This window comes from Frankliniella occidentalis, unplaced genomic scaffold (assembly GCF_000697945.3).
Source record: "Frankliniella occidentalis isolate FOCC.00 unplaced genomic scaffold, Focc_3.1 Scaffold82, whole genome shotgun sequence".
In the NCBI taxonomy this organism is placed as follows: Eukaryota; Metazoa; Arthropoda; class Insecta; order Thysanoptera; family Thripidae; genus Frankliniella; species Frankliniella occidentalis.
In genome coordinates, this window is record NW_026267212.1 from 1,120,984 (window position 1) to 1,133,917 (window position 12,934).

General features: G+C 54.5%; 1 protein-coding gene across 9 annotated transcripts in view; it reads right to left on the bottom strand.

The window, feature by feature from the left end:
• LOC127749724 (dual specificity calcium/calmodulin-dependent 3',5'-cyclic nucleotide phosphodiesterase 1C-like) overlaps positions 1–12,934 on the bottom strand; it is a 196,489-nt gene that overhangs the window by 99,361 nt on the left and 84,194 nt on the right. For 4 of the 9 annotated variants that reach the window (XR_008011314.1, XM_052269113.1, XM_052269111.1 and 1 more), the window contains exon 2: positions 5,810–5,858. The exons of 2 other annotated variants lie outside the window; for them this stretch is intronic. Coding sequence is in view for 6 of the 7 variants with exons in the window: in XM_052269113.1 (XP_052125073.1) it covers positions 5,810–5,858 (49 nt within the window). In the remaining variant the exon portion in view is untranslated. Of the gene's footprint in view, positions 1–3,015; positions 3,173–3,877; positions 4,514–5,809; positions 5,859–12,934 lie in introns of those variants that run through there. 3 more of the 9 variants (XM_052269119.1, XM_052269114.1, XM_052269116.1) reach the window with 2 other exon arrangements.

The window sequence follows — 12,934 nt, forward strand, 5'->3', positions numbered from 1 at the left end:
AGAAACGTGAAAAACACGAAAAATTGATGTAGATTTTTACCCGGGCCACATTTGGTTGTTTGGCTAATATTTCCTTTCAGACAGATAATATTGGAAAAGGGATAGCATTTTCAGATTCCTCGTGAAAAAAGCTTTCAATAGAGCTACAAAGTGATAGGGTTCGCTACCGAAATGGGCCGTCTTTTGAAAATGTCGGTAATAATGTTAACCAAATTATGGTAGTGCTCAATTTGAACCCTATCACGTAGAAGCTCGTTTGAAGGTTCTTTTCTCGAAGCATCTGGAAATGCTATCTACTATCCACTTTCTAATGTTATCCCTCTAAAAGGAAATATTAGCCAAAAACCCAAATGTGATAATTGATGATTGCTGATATATGTCAGCAATGTCATGTACACTGATTTATCAGTCCCAATGATAGTTGGTGTATTAGCATACAATGTACTCTGTGGAGATTTCAGAGAAATCGTATAACTCGTAGGTACGCTGATAAACCAAACGTGGAACTGCTAGTTGAATACTTACAACTGTTAACTGTTCACCTCAGTTGCTGTGCACTTGCAAGTTTGCAACTCCTCACGGCTCAACACTTCCTTCGATTGGACAGTCACTGTGTGGGAAGTGCTGAACAGAGAACTAATAGAGCACACAGCTACTGAGTTGAACACTTGTTAGTATTCCACTTGCAGTCACAGGCTTAGTTTATCGGTGTATTTTTTATTATTATTATTGTTATTATTATTATTTTATTTTTTTTGAGAATTTAATTTTAGCTGCAAGATTCCCCCTAGCCCCTCTCTATCTCTCACTCTCTCTGGGGCGAGGACTTGCCAGCGCGAACGCTCGCTAATAAAGTCACAGGTAAGGGGGGAGGAGGAAAGCTAAACAAAGTGGAGAGACCGGCGAGGGACGAGAGAAAGGGTGGGGGAGGAGGGCACACTAACTCGCGCTCTCCTCTTGACAAGCCCTGCTAGTTGCACAGCGCTGTTATCTCTTTCATAGTACATTTTTTGGTAGGTTACTTATCATTTTGACAGCTGGTCTGACTTAAGTTCTCTCATAATTTATTTGCCTCGTAGGCACACTGAACCGTATGGACTCTTTTGTGCATAAACATGCAGGATTTTAAACAGCCATAAGTTTTTGTACAATTTTGCATGAAAAACGTGCACACTAGGGGCCGTTTAAAATTGTGCATGTTTACTGTTTACGAGCCAAAAAATTGCATAAGAGTCTAGGGTGGGCTGCTTTGCGAGGAGGCCGCCGGGTCCATGCGGGTGCTGTGAGCCAGCCGTGAGCCTGCCATGCGGCCCACCTTTAGGGCCGCAGCAAACAGGCCGGCCCGGCAGCGGCGCGAGGGGGGCAGCTCTCCAGACCGTCCTCCACTCTCGGCCCGGGCCAAACTCTGAAAACCGTGTAATCTGCTAAGCAAACCCTGACGCCGCCGCCGTTGGCCGGGCGGCGGTCTGCACGGTAAATAAAATATTAAGCCTTTCCCCGAATTGAATTTTAGCAGCACATAGCCCGGCCGCCTGCCTGGGCTCGCGCGCGGGGGGGCCTCCCGTGCTTTGTCCGGTAATGTGAGCACTAACGAGGGCACAATGCCCCTCCCCCCCCCCCTCTTCTCCCCGGGCGCCACGTCGCTGCCGCCACGAGCGCCCTTGCCAACAAACAGCAGGGCGTGGGATGCCGCCGTCCGGCGCGCGCGGGGCAAGTTGCGTAAAAACAATAATAATAATGAAGACGGTCATGGAGTGGCTGCTGCGCAGCGCGCTAGGGTGCCGCCGCGGGACCGCCGCTATGGGGCAAACTCAAACAGCACGCCTCTTCGCAGCGAACTAGTGGAGGAGGGGGCGGGGGGATCAAGCTGTTGAGTGCCGGGGGGGGGGGGAATTTCCCCTGATCGCCTGATCGCCAGGGGCAGCCGCGCTGATACCGGTCGCGGACAACCACAAGGCACAGGGATTTAGTGAACAGCGGCGCTGCGCTGCCTGCGCTGCCTGTATGGCGCCTGCTGTGCGGCTGGGCTCGGCCCGCAGCCGCCACGGAGCATCAGCGTCAGCAGCACTTCACACAATGGGATACGCGGCTCTCGCACCGGCGCTGATACTCTATTCATTTTCATTGTTTCACGGCGAGCGGGTCGGGTTATAATTCCGCGTCGTAGTACAGTTTGTTTGCCATCATTACTGTTTTGTATTTTGCCACGCGTGGTTAATCCAGCCGTGCGTCCGCGTGTGTCGTAGGCCGTTTCTCACTGCGCATACTCGCTGTGGCTGTGACGCGCTGACCACTGCCCCCCCCCCCTCCCTTCTCTACCGCACTGGACTATAGAGAGGCACTCCGACCGATATGACCTCTAAAAAGGGAGTGAGTGTTCAATCTGCTAATTCGGGTCACCCACCTACCACAGCAGCAGCAGCGCGATGTTCTGCGGACGTCGGGGGGATAAGAACGCGGTGTGAGTGGGGATGGGGAAATGAATGGGGGGAGGGTGGTGGCGGAGGGGGGATGAGGAAAACGAGGAGAGAGGAGAGGAGGGAGAGGAGGAGGGAGAGGAGGAGGGAGAGGAGGAGGGAGAGGAGGAGGGAGAGGAGGAGGGAGAGGAGGAGGGAGAGAAGGATGAGGAGGATGAGGAGGATGCGGACGATGAGGAGGATGAGAAGAGGAGGGAGAGGAGCGAAGCAGACGCCCTGGCTACGTAATGAAACCCGACTAATTATATTACACGGAACGCGGCGTGGCGCAGCGTGACCAATACGGTACGATACGCTCCATCGGGTGAGAGAGAGGGAGAGAGAAAGGGGGGGGGATGGGGAAGGGAGACAGCAAGACCGGACCGGCCAAAAGCTTAGCGGTCCCCGCTGGGCCGGCCGGGCTGGCACTCGGCCGCGGCGGCCATGCGGGGGCGTGCGCACGGACCCCGACAGTCTAAATCATTTTCATATCCTTGGGGAGCGAGAAGGAAGAAATATGGGCGGCTGACGGCGCGACACGCATTATGTTACACTTTACCGTTCGGCTCGGGGGGCGGGCTGCTGCTGGTCCCTTCGAGTGTCTGCCCGCAGTTTCCAACCGGATACATATCACAACACAAGGACGCGAGTCGGACGCGGCGACGCGGAAGCCCCGCACTGCCGCCTTACAATCTGAGCCGATGATGCCCAGCCGGTCCGACGCGAAGTGCATCCCGACTATCTTATCTACCTTAGAGCCTGCCGCCGTGCCGGGGCCGCCGGGGCGGCAACTGACGGAGACGGACAACGGACGGCCGGCCCATCCCTGCAGCTGGGGCGGGGCCGCGGCCGGCCGTCTGACCCCCCCTGCAGCTGGCGCACCTGCCGGAGCTGGGGCAGCGGAGGGCAGCACCGCCGAGGCGATGACCCTCCCCCGCCCGGCCGTACGCGCCCTCTCCCTCCCCCACCGGGGCGGGGCCGCCGCGAGTCGACAGGCCTTCCATCGATAAGCCCCACATTAGCAGAGTAAACACAGATAGAGGGGCCACTACATCAACAGGCGCCGTATCGCGATAGATACCCCTAGACACCATAGAAACTGTGAAAGAAAAGCAGAAAAAGGGTAACAGCACACACGGATACAGGACACCTCAATAAGGTGGCAGTCGGGGACAATGAAGGCGCACCGAGAGCAAGCGCGTCGCGGGGCATATTGCGCGTCAGGTGATGGAGCACCTCGGCCAGCCGCTGCAGCCGAGTTTTCGCATAAAAGCGACAGCATGCCCTGTGCCAGATGAAGCAGGGGGGGACGCCCTATGCCTGCAGCCGTTGCACACAGCGGGTAACGCGCCATCGCGAACTGCCGAGGGGAGAGGGGGGGAGGGAGGCTCCCCAGGTACAGAGTCCCCGAAGACACACACCTATGACATAGGAGTATCCATCCAGCGTCAGCACGCACTTCCTCGGGGAGGCGGCTGCCGCGGCGGCGGCCAGCGAACCCCGGGTGGGGTCGCTGTTGCACTTGTGCACGGGCGGCTTGTTCACATCCATGGCTGGACACTCTGGACACTTCTCGCCGGCTCGGACACTGCCCTACGACTGCTGCTCGACATGGCTGATGCAGAGTTTGATCGCGGCGATGACATGGACACTTGTGCGCGTCACACGGCGTAAGCCCCCCGGCGCGACTCGACGGCGCGAGCGTCGCGGACGCCGCCGGACACCCCCGCGGCGCGCATGTCCTGGCGGGGGCCAACCCGCGGCAGGTCGGCCTGTCTCCCGGGTGTCATCGGCTGGACGGCGGCGACGGCAGTCGGCGGCGACGTCCTCCGCCGGCCATCCCGGCGCGCGGCCGGCACGCGGGGGAGGCGTCGTCGACGGGGTGGTGCGCTTCCGGTGGGGGGCTAAGAGGGGCTGTCAGTCAGCGACCCGCACGCGACACGACGCGACGCGACACCGCGGCGCACGACGCGGACACGACCCGGACACGAGGCGACACGAGGGCCCCGGCGGCGGTGTGGGGCGCTCCGCGCTGCTTCTCCGTTGGGCGCCGCAGCGAGACTGAGGCTCCGCTGGGGAGGGGGTGGGCGGCGCGCCCCCCTGCGGCTAGAGGGGGAGGGGCGGGGGGCGATCAGCTGTGGAGCTGACCGTGTAGTGCATGGCGAAGGAGCAAGTGTCATCATCAAGCGGCATGAGAGAATGAATTACACAAGACGAGTCAATGGCGAGGTAATTAACACGATGAACCCCCCCCCCCATTTCTCTCTCTCGAGTCGCGCGGGGACAACGGACTGCAACATCATCAGGGATTCCAATGTCACATGCAGCAGAAGGGGGGCCGGCCCGGGGCCGGGGCCCGGGGCCCGCCGCGGGCGCCCATTGTCTGCCGAGCAGTCATCTGACGACGGGATTATCAAGAACCCAGAACAATCGGACTGGAATCAGCTCGAGTGAATGAAGAAGTGACACTGCGGGAAGAGTGTGCGGCCGTCGCAGCGAGACGGGCAGACCATATATTGTCCAAACTACTGCAATTCCGCAGCAGCGCAAAATCGCTGATTATTGGTGTTGACGCGACGACCGGGAAGTGGAGCAGGGGGGGAGGGCCTTCGGGGCGTGCGGCGAAGGGAGGCGGAGAGGTTGCTCGACGCACCCTACTATGGTACCCGGAGCTGCTATTTCGAGACGACGGCCACCCGCCAACAACGCACCAAACTTTTTAAACGCTCCGTCAATTGGTGCCGACATTGACGCACAACTGCGCGGCGAGATAGTTTGACGAGCAGCAGGCCCTTCATTGGGGGAGGCAAACTTTGACCGTAGGGTCTACTCCTCCTCCCCAACCGCAGTTGCGTCTCTCTGTCGTGCTATTATATGTATGAGGTTACAAAGGGCAAGTTGGCCGGGATTAAAAAAAACCCGCTGATAATTCAACTACAGTAGTACCTTGCCTAGTGACACTAAAGGTACCCAGGACGTAGAAAAATACACATGTACAATACATTAAGAAGGATGGCCACAGTCCTAAACTATTGGAACGAGACCACTACACGCGAAGGAAAACTCTAAAGATCATTTTGCACGTGTTCTAAATAAACAACCTCATGCCTTAATCAGATTATTTACAAAAATACTCACAGCGCATAGTGTCGGAAGCACACCAAGAGTTTTCACTAGGCAAAGCACCGCTCACTACAGAGAAGAGTAGACAGAGAGGGGGATAGCAGCAGAGCCACGTGGCGCTCTGGGTGTGACATTGAGTTGGAGCCGGCGCCTAGCTAAGCTAGTGTGCCGGCCTACAGGGCTCCCCCTACGGGGCGGCCTACGGGGGCACTACAGGCGTGCAGTCTTACCGTGCGCTATGAACGGCCGCAGCAAAACGCCAGCCCGAGCAATAAGGTCCTGCAACCCAACGTCCAAAGTCGCAGCTTCACAACCTGAGCCACTACCGCCGCCACACTGCCAAGCTCTGCTCTCCCCAGCGCGTCGCCGGCCTGCTCACGGGGAGGGGGGGGGGGCGCTGACAGAGACGGGCCGCCTCCGAAAGGCCTGTGTGTGTTTATGCGCCCTCCCTCTCCCTCCGGTGCATGCTCAGTGCGCGCACACGCCCAGCCCCACCACGCCCCGCCACGCCCCGCCACGCCCCGCCGCGCCCCCACAGCCACTCAGGTGGTAATTGATGTGACGTCACGTGCGGGGCCACTTTGCCCGTCAAATGAATGCTTCCCTCAATAGCAAAAGGCAATTAATTTAAACCGCAACAGCAGCATCAGCAGCAACCCATCCGCGCTAAGTACTACTATTATTAATTCCCAATCATTATGAAGCGAGGAACTATGATTCAACGTCGGGATTTAACCCAGCGACATGGTTATTGCAGTTGCGCCCGCCAAGCTTGCTACCCGTAGTACATGACCCGACGGAACATGGTCTACACTCTGACGCTGTTCCAATTTCTCAACGACCAATTTCTCCGAGAATTTCTCGGTCTCATTGTAGCGATAGGGACAGAAAATCAAGTTAAGGATTAAGCTTAAAATCGAGCTTAAAATCAATGATAAGGCGGGTCAGTGAACGAATGGGGGCAGTCCCCACTGAGGGGCACGGCCCCTGGCGATACGAAAAAAGAAAGCGATCAACACAAAGCAGCTCAGCTTTCATCAGAGCTGCGTTTTACACCTGTCTTCTGGAAGGGAGGAGAGGCATAAGAAAGGTAAAACAAAACCAGAAAAAAGACAAGGCAAAAAAAATCGCACAAAGTTCCACAGCACGAATTTTTGTATAAGATTAAAATCGTGCAGGAGAGTTTTGTGTGAAGAGGGGGACGAAAAACAAGCAAAAAAACACCGTGCTGACACCTCCCTCGTCGCCATCCTCCATTGAACTCGGCTAAAGAACTTGATGCCACGGTAATTTGAGCCCGCCCCGTGCGTCACCATACCAGCTGATACAAAACTTCATAGTGATCCATCGCGCCACGCAGATCGCCATTTGGTGCCAAATTTATCAAGATCTCTTTAACGGGCCTGACCTCGAGCACCTAGTTGCAATTTACTTCGTGGCCGTTTTTGTTCTGGAAGAGGCGCAAGACGTGGCCCTGTCCTGTCCTTTAATGAGAAATGCGGATGCCGAGCCCCCCCCCCCTTCTTACACTACCCAACTTCACCCCTTCCGCCGCCAACACGCCTGCAAGAAGCGGACGGGGGTGGAGACTCGTCGTTTCCAGGAGATGCTGCCAAGAGCACTCCTTTCAGAGAATCAGATAAAACAGTACAGATTACTGAGTGTTTTTCATTGCTTGCTCGTGGCCCAGCGACTCACCGAGAAATCGTTTTTTGATATAGATGTAACACCCCGAAAAATGTGTTCTCAATTCAAGATGATCCCCAAAATTTTAAGGCAAATGTTCTTATTTTAACCCCCATTTTACACCTAAATTAAGTAAACAGGGATTAAATTAATCCCTATTTGCCTTAAAATTTTGGGTATCATCTTGAATTGAGGACACATTTTTTGGGGTGAAAGAAATCTTTACTTTAAATTTAGATGTTTAGCAGGCTTCTTTGCTTCAAAAATAGAGATCTTTGAAATTTCTCTTTAAAAATGCATGCCTATAACCCCCACTCCCACCAAATAAATGTAATAATTGTTTAGGGACTGCATTGAAGCAGATTCAGTTCTGTCTTAGTCAAAGGTTGAACAACAATTACGATTTGATTCAGAGAAAATTAGAAGAAAATTTCCCGAGATTCGATTCAATGCGAGCTAAAAACAATCGCTGATTTGGAAAGTTATACTTGACATAATATGATTGAACGAATGTGGAATAACCTGGACGACTGACTCAATGCTGCCGAATGCATTGTGGTGCCTCACTCAACCTCACACTCACTCCGCACTCACGTACCGCAAAGAGGCCACTAGAGAGATAGAAGTACTGGGACTATGCTGTGTGCTGGGCAGAGAGCTGGTCTCGATGGCGTGCTCTTGAGCGCACTGGTTGGCTTTGGCAACGTACTGCCGACTGGCCGGATGAGCTGCAGGGGACCACTGGCCACTGGCCGGCCAGCAGACCGCCAAGCACCATCCTGGCCGACCCCCCGGCCCAGCACCCCGCCGGTGGAGGATACTGTCCAGATCACTTCGGGCCTGCCACACGCGCTCATACGCAGGCATATACACGCACACCCTCTCCCTCCCTCTCTCCTCCTTTCCCTCTCTATCTTCTTCTCCGCTGCTTCTCTCCCCCCTCCCCCCCCCCCTCACCCACTCTTTCCTCCTTACACCGCGCACGTTCCCTTGAGGATGCCCCTACCGCGGAGCGGCACATCATCGGCAGGTATCTGGGACCATTAGGAAGACAGTGCGCATCTAGACAAATGAGGTGCGTGAAATGATGAAGTGAATAACAACCAAACCCATTTACGTAACACAACATACGGAATCCTCACAGAGAGTTATTATTTGCTGCGGCGCCCGGTTCCGGCGCCCGAGGGAGAAGCACACGCGTCGTGGTGGCATGGCGTGGCGCGGCTCAGCGTGGTTTTGCGTCTGTTTCCTGCCGATGTCGCACCCCAGGGGCGGTACAAGGTAAGGGAGGGTGGGGGGCGGCAAGGAGAGGCACAGGGGGCGTCCTGGTTGCCTGGCAACGAGGAGTTACGTCATATTCCGCGCGTCCACTGTTTACCCGAGGCTGTTACCGGATCAGCATCTCGTATCGTTCCGTCTCTCTCCCGCTCAAACGGAGACTCGAGACCGGCGACGGCCAGCATATCCCCGCCCCTTCTCTCTCTCTCTTTTCTCTCCCTCTCCCTCCCTCCCTCTCTCTCTCTCTCTCTCTCTCTCTCTCTCTCTCTCTCTCTCTCTCTCTCTCTCTCTCTCTCTCTCTCTCTCTCTCTCTCTCCCAATCTCCCCATTCCTATCGAAGGTAGACCAAACCTGCCCATCGGATATGACCATGACCGCGTAAAACACCTGATCACTTTTGAAATTTGCCAAGTGCTACGAGACTAAATAAAACGCCAGATTGGGATGCATAGTACAGCAGAGCGCTTTCTCTCCAATTTAACATTTACATTTTAACATCAACCGGGAATCTAAAGATTAAGTGTCGTTAAATATCGTTTATGACGAGATCACCAACAACTATTTAATTGTGACGAAAATGGGCTCGAGTCAAGCACAGGTTGCACGGAAAAAAATCAGGTGGGTGAAAGAAAGAAAACATAGCTGGGTTGGGTATTTAGAGGGTCATTAAAAGGCGAGGGGAGCGCCTAGCTGGTGGTGCTGCTGTGAGAGGCGTGGGAGCTTGCCAGGAACAGGACGGCGCGCGAGAAATACCGGTAAATGAATTGAATCACTAAAAACTCACTGACGGCAAACCAGCGACTCAGACCGGTCGACTCACCTGTGGACAAACAGAAAAGCAAAAGGTGTTAGATGGTGTCATACGTCAGGCTGGACTGCAACCCCGAGGGCCTCGCGACCGTCAAGTCAGTCGCTTCTCGATGTTCGCCTCCTTCCGCAGCAACCTGCGCGCTCACACACGGACGGACGGCATGAGGCGCGCAGTGCGCCGAGTGGCGCCATCTGTGGCCGAGTCAGGCAACTCGCAGCGCCGGCGATACGCCCCGGCCGAGGGAAGCACCAACCACCCGCGTCTCGGCATCACTCGAAATTCCGTCCGTCACTCAACAAAAGAGACTCTGTGAAAATTAGTTGTGGGTGTAACTAGGAAAGTTTCCACTCTGAAAAGTCAACAGTGTACATTTTATGCTGATATATCAGCAAAAGTTGATGATCACTAACATGTCAGTGTACATGGCATGTACTCTGATATATAAGCAATCGTCAATGATTTTGGCAAATATTTCCTTTAGACAGATAAGAAGGAAAAATGGATAGCATTTCCAGATTCTTTCGGAGGGGCTTTCAAAGGAGCTACTGTGTGATAGGAGGGTTCAAATTAACTATTACCACAACTTGGTTTACATTACCAACATTTTTGAAAGACGGCCCATATTTCGGAATTGAACCGTGAACAATGATTGACAAAATGTCGTTTAGATTAAATTGTCAGCACGAAATAATCCGGCGGTGGCTTGTGTAAGTCCGCCCCAGGCTTCAGTTTATTCGGCAGTGCAGGATGAAATGAACTCGTCCCAGCTCGCTCGTGCCCCTCCCCCTGCCCGCTCACTCCCCCCCCCCTCCTGTCCCCCGGGCGCTCACGATAGATGTGTCCGGGGACCCGATAACCGTTCCGCCCGTGACAGCTACCTGCCCCGGGGGCCCCAGGGGCAGCGGGGGCGCGCGCACCGGGGCCAAGGGGTCCACCTGGACGCAGCTTCAGCTGGAAGGGTAGGCCGGGGGTAGGCGGTGGGGGCGTGGGCTGTTCGTGACCCAGAGCACGCGAGCGTGACTGGCACGGCCCAAACAGCGCGAGACACGGACCCAGAGAGGACAGCCCTTGGCTGGGCCACGCTTATTGCCGCAGTGATAGTGTCCGGTCGGCACGATCAGCAGATCCTGCCTGCCTCTGCTGCCCCGCACCAGACGGACGGGGAGCCGACGTGTCGTGTATCATTGAGGAGACCCAGGTGGCCCCAGCGCCGGCCGCACAGCCACAATCTATACATCGGTAATCCATCCGATCCGGTTTAGCGGCGTGTTCTGTCGGATCTGCGATGCTGGTCGGGCTGTTTGGCTCGCCTGCTGGACCGGAGGAGCCCATCATGTGCGCCGATCGGGTCCTAAGCAACCGAAAAAATAAAAAGGTCTGAAAAGGTCTCCGGAAAAAATGAGATTGAAAGCAATTTTAAACATTGTGGTAAACCATTCCTCTGAAAATGATATTCCGGATGTGCAGAGAAGTTCCGATTTGGTGATTCGGCGATTCGAATCGAACTCAGCTGTGTGCAGGATTAAGTTGTTGTTTTTTTAACAGTCCCCTAGGGGTGGCTCCAGCCCCCATCCCCAAACTGGCAGTGGCCGCGGAGCAGCAGGGCCACACGTACTTCATAAGCACGAGCCTGTGCCGGCCTCTGAGTGCTCAGCCCGGCCGGGCTCCCCAGTCCCACACTCCCACACACGCTTTAATCCCTATGCGAGCTGCAGGGCTAAGGCCACTACGACGAGCCAGGCTCAAGGATATAAGTGAGTCCTTAAGACCTCTTTATTCGAGGGGGTATCCACTTAGGCAATAGTCGGGCCAGTCGTTTGGTAATAATTTTGGTAATACAGGTAATAGTCAAGTAATGAGTAACAGTCGGCAAAATTAAGTTTTTGTGGAGAATGTGTGATTTTTGGAAGCGGCAAATATGCAAGCCAAATAGGGCGTTAGGATATCTCCTAAATTCTGTCTAGTTGTAACACGCTCTTCCATCAATTATTTCCCTTTTCACAGACAGTAATGATGGTGCGATGATGCAACGAACTTAAAATACAATAATGTTACTTTTTCCGCGAATGATTATTTAAGAATTTGTGTTTGAGTACTAAATTTTGGTATATCTGAGTCTAAAGTTTGACCTTCCTCCTCTCCAGGTATTTGGAAGAACAATGTCTCATTTTTTGGGAGACATTAGGGCTGCAATTGGTCACACAATAATCTTGCGTCAAAATTCAATGCTGATGCCAATATTTTACTCTTCTAATAGTCGTGTAATAGGTGCGTAATTGTTGTGTAATACAGGTAATAGAAGGGTAATAAAGGTAATATAAAGGTAATAAAGGTAATGGGGAGTAGTCGGGCCACGATTTTAAAGATTGGATACCCCCTCGTCTTCATCAGTCTGCGATTCGTAAAAAACTCGGTGTTGGGAAGACCACGTTAGGTTTTTGCTTATAGTCACAGCCTGACTTAAAAATCAGACGCAGTTTAAGCGTATTTTCTGAGTTTGTTATGGATTTAACTTTGAACATGTGATTGGCAGAAGACATGCCATTACAGAATACATGGTACAGCACAACAACACGTGTCAGTGGGAAACTTAGCGGCAACGTTACTGTTAATTAATAACATATTTAGTTTCTTGCAGTGAACACGGTGGCACATACGGCCTGGACCCGATAGGGGGCCGCACTCTGTAGAGCGCAGACGTAAGAAGCGAGCGAGGGCCCAGGAGGGCCCAGCGGCCCAACGCGGCCGGAGGGAGCCCCCCGCAGGACGACCAGGGAACTGGAAGATTAATGGCAAAGGAGAGGAGGTGCAGAGGTTCCACCACGACGACTCCCTTCCCACCCCCATCGTGAATACGGTGCAAGTACACGCGCACGCACACACAGACGCGCTCGCCAACACCCACACCCACTTCCAGTAGCGCCAGGCGGGGCGCGCTCACATACATGAATACAAATATACCCTCTCCCAGTCTCTCTCTCTCTTTCTCTCTCTCTCTCTCCCTCTCTGTGTGTGTGCCTCTTCCCCTCTCTCACAGGATGGGATGTGTCAGCGTGACCGGTCCGGTCTCATAATTCACTCGCTATCACGGGCAGCAGCCGACCACAGCATCATCGGCCGGAACACCAAATTTGTCCGCGTCAATCACCTGGAGGTGGTGTTGTGGCGGGGTGGGGCGGGGCGTGACCAGGTCCTCTGCGTGCCGCACCGTAATCAAGTCAGTCAGTACTCCTTGCCCCCAGGCCATGCGAGCGCGCGCGCGAACGCTCCCGTATTTCAAATACAATGATGAGATGCTTTATCTCGATATTATTAAAGGGTTGGCCTGCACTCTCCTCTCTGCTTTTCCGCTCAGGGCTTTTGACATCGTGACTAGGGTCCGTCTCTGCGACGACGCGACCAGGGACCGGCGCGCACGCCCCCCTCCCTCTGCTACGCTACGCCACTCCCCCAAAACGCCTCTGCTGGAAGTTTGCGTGCCAACCAAGCGGGATGGCGTGTCGTAGCGGGGAGGAGCGGCCGAGGCGGGCAGAGGGGATGGCGGAGGGCCCCGATTTATGAACGGAAGGCCGAAGGGGGG